The 14,707-nt window shown below is 44.5% G+C and overlaps 1 protein-coding gene across 3 annotated transcripts in view; it reads left to right on the top strand.

The window, feature by feature from the left end:
- Nucleotides 1–14,507, top strand: part of bcar1 (BCAR1 scaffold protein, Cas family member) — a 93,436-nt gene extending 78,929 nt beyond the window's left edge. For all 3 annotated transcript variants that reach the window (XM_071488928.1, XM_071488945.1, XM_071488936.1), the window contains 6 exons: nucleotides 1,763–1,912; nucleotides 5,596–5,691; nucleotides 6,992–7,378; nucleotides 8,703–9,578; nucleotides 10,841–10,927; nucleotides 12,993–14,507. In XM_071488928.1, the coding sequence (XP_071345029.1) occupies nucleotides 1,763–1,912; nucleotides 5,596–5,691; nucleotides 6,992–7,378; nucleotides 8,703–9,578; nucleotides 10,841–10,927; nucleotides 12,993–13,544 (2,148 nt within the window). In that variant the 3' untranslated portion in view covers nucleotides 13,545–14,507. The remainder of the gene's footprint in view (nucleotides 1–1,762; nucleotides 1,913–5,595; nucleotides 5,692–6,991; nucleotides 7,379–8,702; nucleotides 9,579–10,840; nucleotides 10,928–12,992) is intronic.
- Nucleotides 14,508–14,707: the final 200 nt, after the last annotated feature.

The following is a 14,707-nucleotide window of genomic DNA, read 5'->3' as shown; positions in this document are numbered from 1 at the left end:
GCCACCATTTCCAGCATATGAAACAACCCACAGGACAGATGTCAATCATTTTGTTTTGACTATGATGACGTCAAAGTCACAAGTCCTAAATCCTTCAAATCCTTGGTTTATTTGTTATTATTTATTATTTTCTTATTTCTAATATGTAAAGTGAATGAAAAATTATCATTATAAAACACAATGTAATTTCAAACCATTAATAATAAATAATGAACCAAATCTTCTTTGAAAGTCCACAGTCAACAGTCTACTTGTTTTATTCAACCCCATTGCTAGCTAAAATTAGCTAGCAAAAAAGAAAAAGTCTTTATTTTTAATGCAAAAATCAACACATAATAAAATTCATGATCTTATTATTCTGTGAGTTTGCTGATATTTTTGCTGAAATGTCTGCAGGTTTTAATTTTACTTTACTAAATTTCACCTTCCATGTTGTTAAAATGTTTGATTTGACACCTACACCATTCATATGGGAAAACTATGGATGAACTTATTTTAAAAAATGACACACACACCTTGCTAGAAATGGTGGTCATCTTGAATTTTCAAGTGGCTAACATGTTTAATCAAAACAACAATACACAGAAACATAAAAAGAATAACTAAATGGTCCAAAAACATTGATCCCATCAGTCCAGTTCACAATCAAGATACACAATCAGTGGACAGTACATAAGTGGTAAAAAGACCCCAGCCTTTCAGAGATAGTAAAATTTTTACATTGTTATCAAGCTCAGTCCTCACCTGTGGACCTCTGCAGACCACTCTGCGTCTCTTACCCTTGATAAGATGCTTTTGTCTGGTCTTGTATGTATGTGGGGAAGGAGTCTGTCTGTGATTTATCTCAAATATAACATTATACATAATACAAGCCTTGTGAAGACATTACATTCAGTAAGCTTCAAAAAAACAGTGGAAAAGGGGGTCAGTGGACCATGACTCTTTTTGGACCATGACCACATAATTGTCAGGGTCAGATGAGGACTGATAAAAGGTTTGAAGTGGTGGAAAATGTCTCAACTTGGAAAATAAACCAACGTATTTGGACAGTGTTTTCACCAACTCATTGATATGGCCCTTTAATTTAAAGAATTCATCATAAACTTCACAACCTCAATTTCCTGACCATTTATTTGAATACAAACATGTTCAACATGATTTTGATTTTATCTTTCATCCACAGTCAGATGAGAGGATGAATAAAGTTCCCTCTCAACAGCGTCAACAGAGTGTCAGATGGTTCAGTGTAGTGTTCACTATAGAGTCAATGACTGAGGGGACGACACTGAGGGATCCAGCTGTGATACACTCCTTCAGTTGTGTATGTGTTGTGTACCACAGCTGCTGTGGCTTCCCAGGCTCGCTGGTTGACTCTGCGCTCAAACCATATAATACAGAGTTTAAACAGGCACACAATAGGACGGCCTGGTTCCCACGACAACTATGACAGGACCTCTGCTCTGTTTTTATTGCCTGTGTGTTTTAATGAGACTAAACAACCTTTAGTCTCTGCTCGCTCACTGTGAAGAAGCAATAAAGTCTCTTTCAAAGGTGCAGGAGCTGTTTGTTTTTTTAGCGTCAGTCTGATGAAAGAGAGGTGCAGTGTGACCCTTGCAGGTTGCCGTAGTCACATAACCACATGCTTATTGACTTCTGGAATAAGATGATCTGTCGCAGGATTGATTCAGACTGATGTTTGTCATGTGGCTGCAGCTCTTTGCATTACTCTTGTATTGACTCTCGTCTATGCTTCTGTGTCCAGGTGGTTGTTCCCACTCGGGTTGGACAGGTGTACGTGTACGACACCGTGAAGTCAGACCAGGATGAGTACGATGTCCCACCCAGACATCAGCCCCCGACCCAGCAGGACATCTACGACGTGCCCCCCACCCGCCAGCAGTACAACACACAGGTCAGACTGCAGTGTGTGTGTGTGTGTGTGAATCTTTGGGTTTACATTTGATTCCTCAAACGTACATGTAGGTCAGTTTTTTATTATTATTATTATGAGAGTTAGAGCTGCAGGAGGAGGAGGAGGAGGAGGAGGAGGAGGAGGAAGCAGTATGAAGAAAAACAAGATGACAGTGAATGATTAGAGAAATAAATTATGGGAGGATGAAGAGGAGCAGGAGGAAGATGTGTAGTCGTAAGAGCAGATGCTTTTTTGAAGTTAGCAGTCTGAGAGGTGAAGAATGAACGCACCACAGCACACAGCTCTTCATCATTATGTCTGCTGCGTGGGACTCTGACCACAACAAGTACAGCGTTTAACAACACAGTGTGGATATCTCAAGGGAGTTTTAAATCGAAAGCAAGTGGACTTGGTTATTTGTCTAGGAAGACGTTTCACCTCTCATCCAAGAGGCTTCATCAGTTCCTTCTCGCACCTGACCAGGCTGGGACTGGTCCAACTATCTGGTGTGGAGACCCAGGTATTTAACCTCAGGGAGGGGCTTTCACAAGGCTGATGATGTCACTGGTTCCCTTTGTGCTCCATGTGCCAACGACAGTCGTTAGAGTGACTGTCTTGGTGGAGAGTTGGTTTCCACTTCGTTAGAGCCCTATTGTGTTATAACGACAGTCGTTGGAGTCACATGCCACTTGTGAACAGTTGTTTTTCTTAGAGGTTAAATTGTTGAATCTCCTGGGAAGGGATGGAAGGGCAGCATTGTAAATTGGAGATAGGTGGTGTCTGAGGCCTCCTCCCCTGTTGAGGGATGGTTTCTCTATTTTCACATAGATTGCTTCTTTCACTCCTCTTTCAAACCACCTGTCCTCTCTGTCCAGGATGTGAACATTGCTGTCCTCAAAGGAGTGGGCTTTCTCCTTAAGATGTAAGTGGACAGCAGAGTCCAAGCCTGAGGAGTTAGCTCTCCTGTGTTGGGCCATGCGTTTATGCAGTGGTTGTTTTGTTTCTCCAATGTAGAGGTCTTTGCATTCCTCATTGCATTGGACTGCATACACCAGTCTGTTTTGTGAGCAGCTTACAGAAAAACCTGCAGCAGCACAACAGTTTGTGAAAGAGAGGCTGAGCTGTGCAGCTCCAGTGGTGTGGGGGCTGTTCAATAACACACACTCTCCCCATCAAAGTGAGAGGCTCAGAGCCTCTCTTCTGATTGGCTGAATGACCTGTTGTTACAAGAGCTCCAGAGAGAAGCCTGAGAGAGGAGATGTAAAACTACACTGAGATGGCTTTTAAAATCACAAAGATATCTTTTTCAAAACATCAAAGGAGCTATATTTAAGTTTTGCTAGTGCTACAGTGTTAGCATTAACAGCTGTTTTCTGACCAGTCCTGCCAAAAGCTTCAGCCATTGTTGCATTTACAATGGAAGAGGGTATAATGTGCCCTCTGAGCTGCTACTTCCTCAGGGCAGACTGGAAGATACAGAGACTCAGTGACCCAACCGGGCTTGGGCTAACCAGTTAGCATGCTAACTTCAGTAGAAGAAGAGAATTGACAGAAATAGAAGCAAAACAAAAGGATTTGCTTCCCACCTCTGGATACAGATGTTGGTGAGTAAGCGAATGAAGTTGGATGCTGAAGGAAACAGCAGTCAGTGCTAATGTTAGCTGTGTAGCAATAGCAAAACTTGCAACACTGGAAAAGTGTAAAATATGGGTCTTTTAATACCTGTACGTCCCATTGTCTGATCAAATTAAAATGAATGAATCCCTGTCCCCACACAGGAGTGATTCAGCTGTTAGCATCTGCGTCATCCTGACTGTATCTTAGCTGTTCGCTCTTAGCATTTACCTCCAACACAGCTGAGGATGATTATCATGCACTTATATTTAATCACTTTATGGTTGAAGAAAGGTTGGAGAAACATCAACCTTTTTAATAAATGAAAAAATGTGTGTGGACCTTTTCTTTAAAAAAAATGATCTTTGAGGGGGACTGGATTCTCTGCTACACAAAACGGATCAAGCAAGTGGTGTATGTGTGTGTGTGTGTGTGTGTGTTGCTCATCTCTCCTCTCTTTCCATCTGTCTCTCATTGTTCCAGTGTAACAGGCATGGAGGCGTAAATGCCCCAGCTGGAAGGGTGTGTGTGTGTGTGTGTGCGTGTGTGGTCAAGGTATTGCTCATGTTGTGGGGACCGAAGTCTGTTCACGCTGTCACATTATAGGGACAAAAGCAAGTCTCCATAATGTAAATCATTATAATGAATATCATTTTAAGGTGAAGACATATTAAAGGTTAGAGTTAGGGTTATGTTAGGTTAAGCTTAGGCCAGTAGTGGTTATGGTTAGGGTTAGAGTAAGTCTCCAGGAAACAAATGTCAGTCAGTGTATTGTCTTCTGAAGTCATGGAGACACGACTGTGTGTGTGTGTTTGTGTGTGTGTACTTGTACTTGCTACATAGTAAGGACCAAAAAAAGTATTTTACTAACAGAGTGAGGACATTATGGGAAAGTGAGGACATTTTGGCCGGTCCTCACTTTTTGAGACACCTTCAAATCATATGTTGAGGGTTAAGACTTGGTTTTAGAGTTATGGTTAGAATTAGGTTTAGGTTAAGGTTAGGGTCAGGGTTAGGGTTAGGCACTCAGTTGTGATGGTTAAGGTTAGGGTAAGGGGCTAGGGAATGCATTATGTCAATGAGTGTCCTCACAAAGATAGAAGTACAAGTGTGTGTGTGTGTGTGAGAGAGAGAGTAATGAGTGAGTAGAGGGGTTGACAGAAGTACAGGAGGGACTGTTAACAGATGGACACTTCCTCATTGAGATGCGGTCATGTGACCAAAACCGCAGTGATTCAAATTCCTTGGCTTCCTTTTTGTCCCCCCTCTTCACCTCATTTTTCCTCTCTCTCCCCTTTACCTCTTTTCTTCTCCTACCCTGTCTCTATCCCCTTCCCTCCATTCTCTTCTCCTCATCAGTCCCTTCCTCTTGTCTTCTTTCCCTCCTCTTCTCTTCTTTCCCTCTTTCTCTTCTTCCTTACCTCCCCTCTCCACTTATGTGTAATTCACAAATCTTTTGGTTGATAATTCCTGTGTACATCTGTCTTTCCTCTCCCGTGCCTCAGTGGTGGACACCTGACTGTGATATTGTGGCATTTAAATGATGCTCAGGTTTTAGAGGATCTAGTTTTGGATTTGTGCATCACCCCACATGAAAAGTCCAACTGGCACGTGAAGGTCCATCCTGTCAGACTCCACCTTCCAGCAGTGTCTTTTTAATTCCCATCAGCCTTTTCATTTGCCAGACACACACCAGGCAGATATGGGTGTTGTTGAATATGTACTTCTCTCGTCTCAAGAGCCTGACTGCTCTTCTCTGAAGTCCAGTCCACATCAAGGTTTGTTGTTTACCTCAAGGTTTACCTCTGTCACTACTCCCACAGACAGTAAAATGTAGAGAGGTGCAGCTGTTTTATCAGATGTTTGAAATCATCACCACATCTGGCACCAACAACTGCACTGACTGATTTAAATCTGTGCTGTAGTGTTGAACAGCTCCTGCAGGATGTAGGAGGAGCTTCTCACACAGGCGTACTGTCGTATGAGTGTGTCGTGTGTGTGTGTGTGTGTATCCAGTGAGGTGAGTAGAACAGCATGTTATTAATGTGTGTCTTCTGCTTTGTGTTCAGGTGTATGACACTCCTCCCATGGTGGTGAAGGGGCCCTCTAGTGGTCAGGATATATACGACACCCCAGCCAGCACAGACAAGAACACACAGCAGACAGTAAGGTTTTTGGATTTGTTTTTTGATTTGTTGTGTATTTATGTGTGTCACAGATGTGCAGCATGACAGTGTTGATGCGGTGGCTGGATTTGAACGGCTGTGTCCCCTCAGTCATGTTGGGAAACGGGATTTAAATCAGTTGTTGCTTCAGGAGAAGTAAACATTAGTATTCTGGAAACTCTTCTGCCCCCACAAGAATATTTTGGCAAATTTACCACCCTGAATTAATTTGGTTTGGGTTATTGTGAACGTCAACATCATGGATATGTAAAATGCAACATGTAACACATTTCAGTAAGAGAATGATAAAGTCTTGGATCTTTTTTATTTCCATCGTAGAGAAGAAAAAGTGGGAAATATCATCATATTATCAAAACACTGATAGTGAAACAGATTTATTTTAAGATGCAGATAATGTAATGGTGTCCTGGACACCCAAATAAACATATGAAAGATAAAGGTTGGATCAAATGTGGAAAAGCAACTTAACAAACTGATTCATATGTCTTATTCAGCTGGTCCAGTAGATAACACAGCCTCAAACCTCAATCCAAAGAGAACAAAACACATAAATGATGCTGCCCCAAAAAATTCCCAAAATACGTTCACAAAAATAAGAGCAGACTTAAATTAATATTGAAAGACTGAGGTAGAGCTGAGGCTGATGGGTACGTCAGAAGCGTAGTCATAAACCAAAGTATTGGACTAATTCAAATGTTGACCTGATGATGGAGCTGACCTGAAGTCAGACACCAGGTGGCATGAACATTTCATCGCCGCACATCCAGTAGTCGTTGAGATATTTCACTTTTAACCAAAATATCACAGTTTGAATTCATTCCTTGTGGCTGTAACTGAGCATTGTGATACTTAAAAGCACAGTGTTCACACAATGACAAAACACATCACCACCTAATGTGAGTTTAACGTGTGATTAAGAGGAGGGCTGGGTATCAAACCTCAAGCTGAGTTGGTTTGATACTACTGAGGTACGAAACATGTCGTCATTCTAAAGCAAATTTTGTTACCGAACGATAAATGAGTAAATCTCATCAGTGCCAGTGAGCCAATCAGTATGCAGCATGCTTGGACCAGTATCTAACAATGTTGATTGGCTGTTAATTTACACAAACATGTTTGAGTGAGTTAAGTAAAACAAAAATTTGGAAGTTATTGTAATTTTATTTTTGTTAAAGCAGAGCTGATAAAATCAAAGTCCAGGTATCATTGTCAGTGCCGATATCAGAACTTTCTGAATACAAATGAAGCACTTTTTTTAATACTGAATATTTCTCTTTAGGTCTATGACTTCCCCCCATCAGTCACTAAAGACGTCCCTGATGCTCAGCCAATCAGAGAGGAGACCTACGATGTACCACCCCACTTTGCCAAACTCAAGCCCCCGGCCCCCATCTCACCTGGCCAGTACCTGCACAACAACCTCGACGATGACGACGAGCCCCCAATTCCAGAGGACGTGTATGACGTCCCACCCCCGATCCTGACTGACAAGCATTTTCATGGAGACAGGAGCGGGGCCAGCCAGGCCCCCCAGGAGATCTACGACATCCCAGCCAGCCTGCGGACCGGAGGTCACTCTGCCCAAGATGTCTACGACTTCCCCAGGGAACGAGAGGAGAGAGGAGGAGAGAGGGGAGACCAATATGTCTACGATGTCCCACCACAGGTAGGAGATTTAAAGGGGCAGTCCCACAGTTTGGGAAAGATGTTTATTTGCCTTCAAAACTAGACTCAGACTTCAGTTTCATCTCTGTGTGTCCAGCGTAGAGTAGATCTGGTTTTTGTCAAGTCTTTGTAGTGTAGTTTTTGTCAGCATTGTGAGGCAGCGGCCGTCACCATCTTTGTTGACTCATGACCTCAACTACAGCAGGTGTTCTCCACCGTCTGGGTTCAGCTTCAGAAGAAAGGGCTCACTTGAGATGCACCAATCGATCGGGCGGTGATCGGAAAAGGCTGATCGGTCTCAGATATTCAAATTTACACTCACACGATGGTTCACATTGCGCACACAATAGCACAGACACAGCTACGCGCACACACACACACAACATGCCGTCAGCGAGGAAGTTCTTCACCGTGACTGAAGAAGACACAAAGCTGCAACCTCTAAAACCTGTGAGGCCAAAGAAAGGACGGAGGAACAACCATCAAAACATCCAGAGCAACCAACAGCTACAGCTACATAGCTAATGTTAGCATTAGCAGCTGTTAACTAGAAGAAACGTTGTGAGTTCAGCATCAAACTTCATCCTTCACTCACAACAACTGTCTCCAGAGGTGGAGACAAACACCAATGTTAACTCTTGTCTCTATCACGTCTTTTCTTCTACTGAAGTTAGCATGCTAACAGCTAGCCCCAGCCCATGTCCTCACTGTTAGCGTCCAGTCTGTCCTGAAGACGTAGCTGCTCAGAGGACAGGTTATAACCTCTAGTGTTTTAAAGACAACAATGGCTGCAGCTGTTGTGAGGCCACAATCACCACCACCTGCTCCCAGGAAGAAACCACGACAGAGAAAACTTCCAAACAGCTCCTTTAAAACATCATCACCCTGCTGAACATGTCCAGGTTCAGGAGGCAGCTGAAACCTGAGCCACACCGCTAACTGCACCTGTGCATGATGGCCACCGGCTCAACTGCTGAATACATGGGGTACGCTCCGCCAGCATGGCTGCAGTGTATTGGCCATCAATAATAATGATCATCCATCATCCAAAAAGTGAGGAGTTGTAACCAGAAAGCTGTCACACCGCTCATTTATCTGTTTTCCACATTATCATTTAGTTTCTGTTTGATGATGATTTTAACCATTTTTATTCAGGTTTTGTTGTCAGCACACGTGTCACATGGTTCTCATACCTTCTCTTGATGAATTAAACACTGCTAGCTTCGCTCTCTGACAGGAAATGAGACTTCCAGCTAAGCTTCTGTGCATCCTTCTTTAAAGCAGAGAGTCTCTGTGTTACTTCAGGGATCATATGTGTTTTCCAGGTTGTGCGTGACGCCCAGTCCACCAGCGAGGAGCTGACCAAGTCCTTCAAGCGGCTGTCTGCCTCGAGTACAGGAAGCACCCGGAGCAACCACTCTGCCTCATCCTTAGACACGGTCCCTGTCCGCGACACCTCCTCTTCCTCCTCACTTCCTGCACCGGGCTCAGGGAAACCCCTGATCTTGGACCTGGACCAGGCGATGGAGCGTCTGTCTCGCCTGCAGCAAGCTGTTGAGTCCAGCGTTTCCCTCATGATGTCATTCATCACAGGTAACTGGAGAAGCCCTGCTCACCTGGAAGGGAACCTTCCAGCCATTCACCAGGCTGCTGACCGGGTGCGTGCCACTGTCCGAGACTTCCTAGAATTTGCCCGGGGGGCCGTGGCAAACTCCACCCAGGCCACAGACCGCTCTCTGCAGACTAAACTAGGCCGTCAGGTGGGGAAGATGGAGGAGGTATTCCAGAGTTTGGTTCGACACAGTCAGAGCTTAGACGCTATTTCCTGGTCACACACGGCACTCACAACACCGCCAATGGGAGGGGACGACTTAGATCGACTAATCATGACGGCACGAGGCATCCCCGATGACGCTAAGCAGCTCGCCTCCTTTCTTCACGGTAATGCCTCACTTCTCTTCAAACGGACCAACCGGCTGCAGCAGCAGCTGCCACTTCCTCCAATCCCGGGGGAGGTCAGCGGTCACATGACAGGATCAGGAAGTGGGAGCTATCAAGGAGGGGAGAAGGTGAACATTCAGTCACGGCCCCTCCCCTCTCCTCCAAAGTTTACAGCTGCAGAGGAAGAAGAGGGAGTGGACAGGCCATATGAGACCACAGAGGAAGGCTGGATGGAGGACTACGACTACGTACATCTACAGGTACACACACACACACACACACACACAGAAACTGTGTTGCTATATTGATCATAATGACAGAAGTTCCTGTCACTTACTGGTTTATTGATCATATGATTTGAGTCAGGACCCGCTCATCAAGGTTCACACCATGTATGGAGACATGTGTGTGTCACATGTGGGTCACATGACAAATAACTCAGATACATAATGTCTGAAAGAGCAGGAAATACGTAGAGGAATCACAAAAACCAGGTGAGGCTTAGGTCACATGTTATTAAACAGTTTAGAGAGCTGCAGTGATGATGTGTTCCTCTAGTCCAGGGGTCGGCAACCTTAAACACTCAAAGAGCCATTTGGACCTGTTTCCCACAGAAGAGAAAACACTGGGAGCCACAAAACCTTTTTGACATCTAAAATGAAGATAACACTGTATATATCATTTTTACCTTTATTCTATGGATAAAAAAACTGTAGTGTTTTGCATTGCATTTATGAAATCAATGAACTGCTGCAGAGAAAACGAAATTACCAGGGGTCGAAAAGCTCAATAAATCGCATGCCGGCGGGTGTCACACATCAGCGGTTGTGACGCATATTTTGAGCGACAAAAAATTTAACGGGAACCACAGCAGAGGGATGAAAGAGCCACATGCAGCTCTGGAGCCGCGGGTTGCCGACCCCTGCTCTAGTCCAACCCTGACGTCATCATCACCTGTTTCCCCCAACAAACAGCCAATAGAATTTCTCCGTTGTGTTTTGGATGATAGAAGAAAATCAGCAACAATTTCTGATCCTGACAGGTTTTGTTCAGCAGGATCATCTTCACAATTATCATTTATACATGCACAAAACCTCCTTGCTATAAACCTGAGTTTTGTTGCTGAACTGTTCGAGCTGTATTGTGTGTATGATGTATTTATTATTAGAACACTTTAGTAAATTAAGTTAATGTCCTCAGCGTCCTCTCTCTCTATATGTGCATGCATGTGTATGATTACTCCGGGTGTGAGGCAACAGTCATGGTCCTTACACATCTCTGTGTACGCCCACTGTGCCTCTCTCACACACACACACACACACACCTACACGTGTGTTTATGTGTGTGTGTTTGTGTGTGTGTGTGAGGAGTCAGCAGGAAATGTTTACGTAAGAAACAGCTTGTGCAGTTCATGTTTGTCACCATCAGAGGGAGACAGAGTCTGTGTTCCATGTTGTGACAGTTGTGTTGTAAATGAGCCATGCATGTACACATGATGACCTGTTCTGTGTCTGTGTGTCAGGGAAAGGAGGAGTTTGAGAAGAACCAAAGACAGCTGCTGGAGAAAGGCAACATCATCCGACACAAGACACAACTGGAACAGCAACAGGTGCGTGTGAGAGAGTGTGTGAGAGTGTGTATGCGGGGGGTGAGAGGGGACACAGAGGACAAGACGCACATACATAGACATACATATATGATTATTTACTAAAAGTCTCTCATGTGTATCTCTGTGATTAGTACAACTCAGCCGTGCACTGACGTGTGTGTGCATGAGTGACTCCTAACACACACGCATGTGTGTATGTATGTACATCCTGGACTGTACGTGTGCACTCAGGCTTCATCTAAACTCTCCATCCCAGAGAGAAGCAGCTGTTTGATCTCATTAACAGCCTCTTTGATCCATCACTGGTGTTCATCCCTTTATTAGTGTGTGATCTGCAGCTCAGAATACCAAGGTGTGGGTGGAGAGAGGTGGAGAGAGGTTTGTGGGTCAGGTGGAGCAGGTCAGCTGTCAGGTGGACCCTGACCCAGGCAACACTGATCTGAAGGCAGCAGAGCACAGTGTCGTTACCTTCATTATATCACCAGAAACCACACACACACACACACACACACACACATGCACGCACACACAGAAGACTGCTCAGTTATAACTGGATCTTCTGCATCTATATGAGCAGACTCATCATGACTCAGCTTTCTTCTTAAAGTATTGTCTCATGTTTTATCCTTGAAACACAAACAGTGTTGTGTAACATTAATTTCTAAACCATGTGAGCATGTACGAGGGGAGACACGTCTAATATCATCATACAAATCATTATTATAGTGACGACCTGATGGAAAACATAAATGAATATGAAGCTACACACACGATGACAACAGGTAAAACAACAATAATGATCAGGGTTAAGAGTCTCGTGTGTGTCTGTGAAGCTTAGTTGTATTACCCAGGTGACAAAATGCATCTGGCCCACAGTGTGTGCATGTGTGTGTGAGATTTGACGTAAAGGTAAATGAAAACACAGAGTGATTTGTGGTTGTGGTGTGTGTGTGTGTGTGTGTGTGTGTTTTTTCATCTGTGAGTTTGATAATAAATAAATAAGTTACTGATGAATCATGTTTCCTGTTATGTGTTTGGTTTTTATGTGAAAGGAAATCAGCTGCTCTTCAACCAAAAGAAAAAGTCTGAAGGAAAATAACACATGAAGGCGTCAGTTATCACGCTTTCAGTGATAATAGTCATCTGAGGAAGGAGTTCGAGTTAGAAACGCTACCTCGAGTTTGTATAAAAATGCAGTGCATCCTTCTTTAAATCACAAATGATGTCCCGCCATGGTCCTTAATGATTAGTATTTGTCCCGTAGCTGCACTGGTCCAGCTTCATTCAGATGTCTTCTGAAGAGTGAGTTTTCCCTCTCATTAGGCGACAACATCAAAGACACAGAACATAAAAGTTCAAGTCATTCGTCTCTGTGGTTTTAAAGTCTCAGAAGCGTCTCAGGCCCAAACATGTCAGCACAGCAGAAATCTGATGACAATAAAGAAAACGTGTGACATTAACAGCATGTAACAAATACAACCACATCACTGTGAGCGCCTCTGCAACACTGTGCAGGATGACATCTAACCCTAACCCATCCATGGTGATTCTGACCCACAATGCTACAGTCATGCCCTGAACTTAACTCTGGTCATGTGACTCGTTACTCCACTAAGGGTACTTTGTTGTCATTATTTTAAAACTGGCAGATTTTAGCCAAACCTTTTATCAGTGTTCTCCTGTTTCACATCCTTATTTATTCCATTTTAATCCTGTTTAATGACTGTGTGAAATGATGATGAATGAATGAAAGAAGCACACTAGATAAAATGAAATGTGTTTGTGCCTCTTCTCTGCTTTGATTGATTAATGATGAGTTTGAGCATCAGATAACGACTCACCATCACCTGCTGGTGAAAACATAAAACTGGACCATGACAGACCTATGAACAGGCCTGTCGCTGACTGACTGAGTGATGAAGTTACACCATTGGTCGGTCGGATGCCATGTGACTGAGCCTCTAACTTTCACACTGACAACAGAAACAGAAACAGAGCTGATTAGCTGGATCATCACACGTCTTATTGATCATTAACCATCTCCTTCCTTCTCTTCTTCCTCCAGATCAAACAGTTTGAGCGGCTGGAGCAGGAAGTCAGCCGGCCAATCAACAATGACATGACGGGCTGGGTCCCGTCCCCCCAGCACCCTCTGGCTAACCAGCTGGCCCAGAACGGCGCTGGTGGCCCCTCCTCCTCCTCCTCCAAGCTGTGCCATGCCGACCGGCAGCTCCTACTCTTCTACCAAGAGCAGTGCGAGCAGAACGTCACCACGGTGACCAACGCCATCGACGCCTTCTTCACCGCCATCAACTCCAACCAGCCGCCCAAGATCTTTGTGGCGCACAGCAAGTTCGTCATCCTCAGTGCTCACAAGCTGGTGTTCATCGGCGACACGCTGTCGCGCCAGGCCAAGTCTCCTGAGGTGAGGGCGCGGGTGGCGCAGAGCAGCAACGCCCTCTGTGAAAAACTCAAAGACATTGTGATCAGCACGAAGACGGCAGCGCTCCAGTACCCCTCCCCCGGGGCAGCCAGAGAGATGACGGAGAGGGTGAGGGAGCTGGCAGGGTACACGCAGCAGTTCAGGATGGTGCTGGGGCAGCTGCTGGTGATGTAGGGGCAGAGGGTGGAGGAGGGAAAGTCAGCGACACTGACTTACATGTCCAAGGAACACGGGGCAGTAAATTCTCCCTGCATCACAGGGTGGATGACCCCGTGCACCCATGCAACGTGAGGTAGGAGGACCTGGAGCCCCTTGGAGCACAAAGTGCTGCAGGAAACCCTGTTCACCCTCCCGGTGTGAGGTTGGAGACCCCGTGTGCCTGGACAGGGTGAGGCTTTCTACTCCTTACACCTCTGACATGTAGCATGGGAAACCCTGTATGGCACCGGATCCTGGGGATCTGGGACCGGGGATGCTGACCTCACACCCATCCTCTGCTCCCTCTCTACCTCGCCTCTCACTGGGATCATTCCTCTCTCATCCCTCCTTCTCTGCTCTTGTTAACCTGGACACAGGAACATGTAATCCTCAGTGGGCTGGGCAAATGGGTGTAAAATAATCACTGTAAATATTTAAGTTACCAGTTTAGTCAGAAAACCAGAACTTCCAGTATATAAATATAAATATATGGCTCTTTTTTTTTTGAAGAAAAGATGAAAACATAAGTGTAGTTTTTAGACCATATCAATAATTGTTATTATTATTGCTATACCTTATAATTATGGCTCTGATTCTTGATCCTTGTATCATTATTGTTATGGATGTGTAAATTCCAGATGATATGTATGACTGTGTTGTAGTACGTCTATGTCTTCACACTCTCCATGAAAACACTGGAGCACACACACGTTGAGACGACACACTGACGGCTCCACATTTTGCCACGTCGGCTCTGAGTTCACCCACCGCCAGTGAAGGCAACACTGCTGCCTACAGACACCATGTTATTAAAGATGATCTCGGTGCCATCTCAGCTGGTTTTTTTGAAACTATACATAGGTTGTTTTGTAAGAGGCATGTATCAGAGAACCGGAGTGTAGAAGGTGAAATTAAACCTGCTTTTCCTCTTTTCTCTGACACTTTGATATGGTGTGTGTTTTTTCCTTGAAGAGAAGTGTCTGTATTTCCTGATTTCACGCCACATATTCTCTCAACATACCTGGAAACCGAAGGTCTCGATGCTGAGGAGTGAGAGACAGAGAAGATCACAAAGAAAAGATATGACCCCGGAACTTTTTAATGTAGATTCAGTCTGACATGAAAACCAGTGAAATATG

The sequence above is a fragment of the Trachinotus anak genome, unplaced genomic scaffold (assembly GCF_046630095.1).
Source record: "Trachinotus anak isolate AG129_WGS33_773 ecotype Australia unplaced genomic scaffold, CSIRO_AGI_Tana_v1 ptg000002l, whole genome shotgun sequence".
Classification (NCBI taxonomy): Eukaryota; Metazoa; Chordata; class Actinopteri; order Carangiformes; family Carangidae; genus Trachinotus; species Trachinotus anak.
The sequence above is the reverse complement of the archived record's forward strand: the minus strand, read 5'-3'. Positions and strand labels throughout refer to the sequence as shown.